The following is a 7,162-nucleotide window of genomic DNA, read 5'->3' as shown; positions in this document are numbered from 1 at the left end:
CAAAGGGAAGCCTTACAGAACCAGGAGAGATAGCACAGTGGTTGTGTAAAACTTCTATGCCTGAGGCTCCCAGGTTCAATCCCAGCACCACCATAAGCCAGAGCTGAGCAGTGCTCTGGTCTCTCTCTCTCTCTGCTCTTCTCTCTGGCAGACATGGGGTACGGGGACCTGCAGAGCACTGGGCCTCTGACCATACAAAGCCAGACACAAGACAAGCTACAGGCCGCCTTACCTGCCTGCCCTTGGGAGACGTTTCTCTCTGACGTCCCCAAACTGCAATCTCCATGCTAGTAAGTTCCTCCTTGTTTAAGTCAGAGCGGAAATGCCACTTGCCATTATAATCTCACTGAATGGGGACACTTTGCTATCCCTTAATGCTTCCCACCCTTTAAAACAAATGGCCGAGGGGCTGAGCAGTAGCGCAGCAGGTTAAGTGCACATGGCACAAAGCGTAAGGGCCGGCTTAAGGATCCCGGTTCGAGCCCCCAGCTCTTTCTTTTTTTAATATTTTGTACATTTATTTATTTTCCCTTATTACTGCCCTTGTTTTTTATTGTTGTAGTTGTTATTGGTGTTGTCGTTGTTGGCTAGGACAGAGACAAATGGAGACAGGAGGGGAAGGCAGAGAAGGGGGAGAGAAAGACAGACACCTGAAGACCTGCTTCACCACCTGTGAAACGACTTCCCTGCAGGTGGGGAGCCGGGGGCTCGAACCGGGACCCTTTCGCCGGCCCTTGCGCTTCGTGCCGCGTGCGCTTAACCTGCTGCACTACCACCCGACTCCCTGGTGTCTTATCTTTCTCTCCTCTTCTCGTTTCCCCATCTCTCTCGATTTCTCTCTGTCTTAACAACAACAGTTATGACCACAATAACAGTAACAAGCACAACAAAAAGGGCAACAAACTGTGTTTTGATTGGTGGTAACTATCAATGTGCAGTAATTTCAAACACTACAAGTAAGTATTAGTAGATCATTTTAAATTCTTCTCATGCCTCCGTGTCCCTTCCCGTCATGACTGAGACACGACAGCACCGGAGCTTCCTCTGGTGTCACAGCACCTATCATGTGGTACTGGGGCTGGAGCCTGGGCCGTACTGGTGGCAGGGCGCACACCCTGTGCAGTGAGCTGGCCTGTGAGAAAGCCTTGAGCCCTGAGGAGTTGTGGGGAAAGGGACATCTACCCTCCTTCTGAAAAGAACAACTCCAACCTTCCTGTTGCCGGGCGCCGGCAGGGTCCGCTGAAATGCTGAGAGTAGACGGCCAGACCTGTGCAGCCAGGACGTGGGCCGTGGCGCCCCGTCTGCCCTGCTCACCACTGTGACCTGTCCAGTCAGGACTTGATTCTGACCAACAGATGGATAAACGGCTTTGAAAAAAATGATCTGAATGGCAAATATGGGGGGTGGGGTGGAGAGAGCGATTGAAATGGCACCTGACGGGCAGCTGACTGGTCTCACGCCATCAGAACGTGCGCCGTTCGCTCAAGGCCATCCAGGCACAGTCACCCGAGGAGACCCACCTGCAAGCACGAGCCGGCGCTGTCAGTCTTCATCGTCGGGGGGGATCCCCAGCTCCTCATCCGTCCACTGGGAAGGGTCTGGGTACGGGAAATGGCCCTGGGAACAAGCAGTTTTCAAAAGGTCAGTCTAGGGGCTGAGGAAGTATGGTACATATACACACGGTGGAATATACTATGCGGCTGTTAAAAATGGTGACGTCATCACCTTTGCAACATCTTGGTCAGAACTTGAAGGTGTGTTGAGTGAGACAAGCCAGAGAGAGAAAGACCAATACTGAATGATCTCACTCACAGGTAGGACTTAAGAACAAAGGACAGCAGGAGAGAGCGTAAGGTGAAACGTGGACTAGGGGTGGGGTGGCATAGTGCACCAGAGCAAAGGATTCTGGGAAAGGAATGGGATGAAGTGACACTGGGGTCCTGATGTGTCCCAATCAAGGGGAGATGAACAATTGTGCTAAAAGGTTATGCTGTAAACCGTCATATACACCAAACCACAATAAAAAATTTAATGAGAAGATAAAAATTAATTTAAAAAATTTTTAAAAAGGCATTCATGGGTGGTGGTGCACCATTATCTTGCAGTGCACAAGGACCCAGGTTCAAGCCCCAGGTCCCCACGTGCAGGGGGGAAGCTTCACAAGTGGCAAAGCAGTGCTGCAGGGGTCTCTGTCTCTCTTCTTCCCTATCACCCCACTTCCCTCTTGATTTCTATCTTTATCCAAAATAAAATAACAGGATGTCCTGGTGCTTGGTGGGGGAAGAGAACCTAGGCTGGTGGTGAGAGTGTTTTTTGGAAAACTGAGAAGTTTTCCACATGTACCAGCAACTATATTTACTGTAGACCACCGATCCTCCTAAGAAATTAAACCCTGCTTCAGACAGTGAAATACTTAGCTCTGAGTTTCCTTCCTACACGGGGAGGTTGGACTGAAGGCAAGTGTGAGCTGGGCAGACAGGCCGCTGGCAGGGAGGTGCCAAGGGGAAGGACACAAGCATAACATTTCCTCAAGTGACCAGGCGGCGGCAGAGGTGCAGGCACGGCAGGGTGACGGGTGACCGGACGCCTCGGCCGCGCCCCCCCAGCACATGCCCCCCTCAGCCCCGGCCCACTCACCAACACAGCCTCCCAGTCATGCCAGAAGCGCCAGAGGATCCAGAACCACATGGTGGCGCTGAAGAACTCGGCCTGGATCACCTGCGAGCGAGTCAGATGCGGGAACTCCCGGTAGGTGGGCGGGATATGCACCTCGCCACCTGCGCTGTGGACAGAAGGCAGAGTGAGGAGGCCGCACCAGCTCCCCGCACCCCGAAACCTCACCAGGAGCCAACCTCACGAGACCCCAGCTGACAGAGCTCCATAGCCCCTCCGAGATACTCGTCTTTCATTTATCCTCTAATATGTTTATTATTTTATTTTGGATAAGGATGAGAGAAATTGAGAGGAAAGGGGAGGGAGAGAGAAAAAGACACCAGGGCCTGGGCGGTGGTGCACCTGGCTACACACGTGCAAGGACCCAGGTTCAAGCCGCCAGTCCGCACCTGGAGGGGAAGCTTCACAAGCAGTGGGGTAGAGCTGCAGGGGTCACTGTCTCTCTCCTCTAGCTCCTCCTCCCCTCTCAACTCCTGTGTCTATGCAAAATAAGTATAGCTTCTAATTTTTTTTTTTAAAGAGACACCTGCAGCACTGCTTCACCACTCGTGAAGTTTCCCTCTGCAGGTAGGGACTGGAGGCTTGAACCCGGGACCCTGCACATGGTAATCTGTGTGCTCAACCAGGTGCCCCACTGCCCGGCCCTGGAAATATGCATTTTTCATGAGTTTGCCTTAAACGTGGGGAGCCGCAAAAACAGGCTTGCACAGACAGGCTGACTACGATCCCATCGGTGAGTGCCCATCTGCTCTGCAGCAGAAGGAGGCAAGCGAGGGTAACAGGGTTCTGGCCCCCGGGGCTTGGTGAGTGGACTGAGAGACGGCAGTGGTAAGCCACTCACTCACCTAGAAAAGCAAATCAACAAATTAACTTGCGCTGAGTTCCTAAGCTCCTATTCCGAAGACAGACTAAGACCCTGTTCACTAAAGACAACACAACACTACAGGGAAATAAGCCTCTGCAATTTTCTTTTCTTTCTTTTTTGCTTGTTTGTTTTTAGATAGAGACAAGAGGCAGAGAGTGAGAGAAACAACGGCATGGAAGCTTCCTTCACCGCGGTGGGGGCCGGCCATGAGCACGGGTCCTACACGTGGAAAGCAGTGCGCTACCCAGGTGAGCTATTTCCCTGCCTCAAGCAGTTTTTTTTTTAACCAGAGCACTGCTCAACTCTGGCTTGTGGTGGTGCAGGGGATTGAACCTGGGATTGGATCGACCTTCTCGTGGTGCATCCCGTGAGTACCCATTCATTGGGGAAACTGACGATCCTTCCTAGCCGACTGAATCCACATGGATTCCAGTCACTTTCAAAGCCAGCAACAAGCAGCTCCTGACAGCTTTCAACCTGACGCTGTCGACTGGCTACGGAAGAAGGGCAAACGCTAGAAGAAGAAGGAGCCTCAGGCATGAGAGCCTGTTTGCATAACCATTATGCTATCTACCCCTGCTGTTTTGTTTTGTTTTATCACCACCAGTGTTATTGCAAGGGCTTGGTGCCAGCACAAGGAATCCACTGCTCCCAGTGGCCATTTCTCCTTTTTTTTTTCCCCTGCAGGTGGGGAGCAGGGGCTCGAACTCAGGTCTTTGCTCTTGATAATATGTCTGCTTAACCACCACTTCCCGCCCCCCACCCAGCATTTTTTTAATATATTTTATTTATTCCCTTTTTGTTGTCATTGTTGTTTTTATTGTTGTAGTTATTGTTCTTATCGATGTCATTGTTGTTAGATAGGACAGAGAGAAATGGAGAGAGGAGGGAAAGACAGAGAGGAGGAGAGAAAGATAAGACACCTGCAGACCTGCTTCAACGCCTGTGAAGCGACTCCCCTGCAAGTGGGGAGCCGGGGCCTCGAACCAGGATCTTTACGCCGGTCCTTGCGCTTTGTGCCATGTGCGCTTAACCTGTTGCACTACTGCCCGACTCCTCCAGCATTTTTTTTTTAATAACTTTTTCACTGAGAGAATGTGTGTGTGTCACTCCAGCAGACTCGGTGCTGGGGCTGGAAGAGGCACCTCCAACATGCGCATGCTGAGTCCTGAGCTCTGCCGAGCTTCCTCCTGGGCACAGTGGTCCCTGGGGCTGGTGCCTGCACAGCTCTGCTGTTCCCAGTGATTTTCTTTTCTTTCAGATACAAGTGAGAGCCAGCGGGAGTTTAGACACTGCAGGTGGGGAGCAGGGGGCCTATGGACAGGTGACTGGCTAAAGAAGTTATGGGGCACAGACTCTGTAAAACACTACACAGTAATAACAATAAAAAGGTGATATTGTGTCCTTCTGGACAAAAATGGATGGAATTAGAGGGGACAGACTGAGTCAAATAAGCAAAAAAGGTGAAAGGAGGACAACTACCAGACGCTTCTGCTGGTGTGGAACGCCGATGACTAACGAGCATAAATGGCGAAGTCTAGCAATCGCCAAATCTCCCGGCCTCTGAAGACTGGCGGATACAAACAGAAAGGAGCAGAGAGAGGAGCTGGGCGTCCCGGAGACGCAACTGGTTTGAAGACACAAGAACTCCGGTGGTGGGGACGCATTTCTGCAGCTGTGAGACAACACTCCTGGAAGTATAGGGTAACTGTGGCCCAAAAGCAACGCCCGGCCAGGCCCAAGGCTCTGAGTTCTCAGGTTCGACCCCCTGCACCACCACAAATCAGAGATGAGCAGTGTTAAGGTTAAGGAAGAGAAAAAAAAAAAGAATGAGGGGAAGAAAGAAGGAAAGAAGTGAGGAAGGCAGACAGGCAAGTAGACAAATGAAAAAAAAAAAAACTTTTAAATAATCAAATGTTTCAAAAGATAAATACTGGGAGCAGGCAGTGGCGCGAATTACTACCATCCCCAAGGACCAAGGTTCAAGGCCCGGGTCCCCACCTGCAGGAGGGGAGCTTCATAAGCTATGAAGCAGGGCTGCAGGCGTGTCTCTCTGTCTGTCTGTCTGTCTCTCTCTCTCCATCTCTCTTTCTCCCTCTTTCTCTCTCCCCCATCTTCCTCCCTTCTCAATTTCTCCCTGACCAAAATAATAAAGTGAAAAAGATCTATTAAAAAGTATTGACAAGGGCAACAAAAAGGAATCAATACGTATTAAAAGAAAAAAAAAGTATTGGGACTCGGACAGTAGCGCAACGGGTTAAGCGCACGTGGCGCAAAGCACAAGGACCGGTGTTAGAGATCCCAGTTCGAGCCCCCGGCTCCCCACCTGCAGGGGCGTCGCTTCACAGGCGGTGAAGCAGGTCTGCAGGTGTCTGTCCTTCTCTCCCCCTCTCTATCTTCCCCTCCTCTCTCCATTTCTCTGTCCTATCCAACAACGACGACATCAACAATAAAACAAGGGCAACAAAAGGGAATAAATGTATTTTTTAAAGTACTGAAAGAAAAGCTCCACGATCGCCCCCAAGTACCCACTTGCGGCTTTCCCCTTGGCACCCCCGCCCGGGTCCCAAGCCTCAGCTTCCAATCACACCCACTCCTCCCCAGGGCCGGCTCTGGTCCTCCGCGGGACCGCAGGGACCCACACACAGCAGGTCAGCGGCCGCAGACTACAAGTCCCGACATGCCTCGGGCGGGGGAGCCTCAACGACCCGGATGTGCCCCAGGTGACCGGCCCTCAAGGTGAGGGCGTCCCAGAGGCTGGTGCTGTCCGCTAGAAACGGGCGAAGCTTCCGCCCGCAGCCTACACTCACCGACGGACTCCAGGGCCTCCAGCGTCCCGCGCACGGGCGGCTCCGAGGAGGCGGCCCCCGAAGCGAACGGAGGTCGCCAGCCGCATCAGCGCCGACATGTTCGCCTCGCGTCCACCGCAGCGACGCCGATGCTGTGACGTCACCTCCCGGCGACCCGGCTACGTGTCGTCAGAGGCGGCGACGGGTGAGGGAGGGCGTGGCCGCGCTGCTCCAATGAGCTGCCCTGTGCCTTTGCTGCGGGGAGGCGTCGGGGTATCGCGGCTTGGGCGGCGAAAGGCCGCAGAGGGGTTGCTAGGAGACGCCCCGCGCGGATCTGAACACGTGGCCCCGCCCCGGGGAGGAGCGTGGGGACCGCGAGGAGGGAGAGCTGCCTCGACACCCGCGCGGGCTGCCAAAGCCTCTGAGCCCTCCATCCTTCCCCAGCTGGCCCTTTCCAGCCTCCTTTTCTGCAGAAGGCTCGCCACGGTATATGCAAGATGGAATGTTTCTTTGCTTTGCTTTCCTATTTCACTTTTTAAAAATGTATATCTTTGACACTGGGGTTCAGTACTTGCAAGACAACTTCAGTCGCTCCCGGTAGCCATTTTCTCTTTTTCCCTTATTTCCTTAGACAGAAATTGGGGGGTGCGGTGGAGAGAGGAGAGACACCTGCATCACTGCTCCACTGATCTTGCATCGTCCCAGTGCATGTGGGGAACAAGGACTTGAACCCGGGTCCTCCCATGTGTATCTGTACCGAGTGCACCACCTCCTGGCACTTGTTTTTTTTTTATTATTTTTTTTCCCTTCTCTCTCTCCCCTCCCGCCACCAGGA

At 52.8% G+C, this 7,162-nt stretch overlaps 1 protein-coding gene across 1 annotated transcript; it reads right to left on the bottom strand.

Moving 5' to 3' along the window:
* Nucleotides 1-1,495: 1,495 nt before the first annotated feature.
* NDUFB2 (NADH:ubiquinone oxidoreductase subunit B2) lies at nucleotides 1,496-6,505 on the bottom strand. Its single transcript, XM_007532080.3, has 3 exons — nucleotides 6,349-6,505; nucleotides 2,638-2,782; nucleotides 1,496-1,617 (listed from the first exon to the last, which is right to left on the bottom strand). Exons 1-3 carry the CDS (start codon nucleotides 6,444-6,446, stop codon nucleotides 1,543-1,545), a joined length of 318 nt encoding a protein of 105 aa, XP_007532142.1. The 5' UTR covers nucleotides 6,447-6,505; the 3' UTR covers nucleotides 1,496-1,542.
* Between the last annotated feature and the right edge of the window lie 657 nt (nucleotides 6,506-7,162).

This window comes from Erinaceus europaeus, chromosome 8, assembly GCF_950295315.1.
Source record: "Erinaceus europaeus chromosome 8, mEriEur2.1, whole genome shotgun sequence".
In the NCBI taxonomy this organism is placed as follows: domain Eukaryota; kingdom Metazoa; phylum Chordata; class Mammalia; order Eulipotyphla; family Erinaceidae; genus Erinaceus; species Erinaceus europaeus.
The sequence above is the reverse complement of the archived record's forward strand: the minus strand, read 5'-3'. Positions and strand labels throughout refer to the sequence as shown.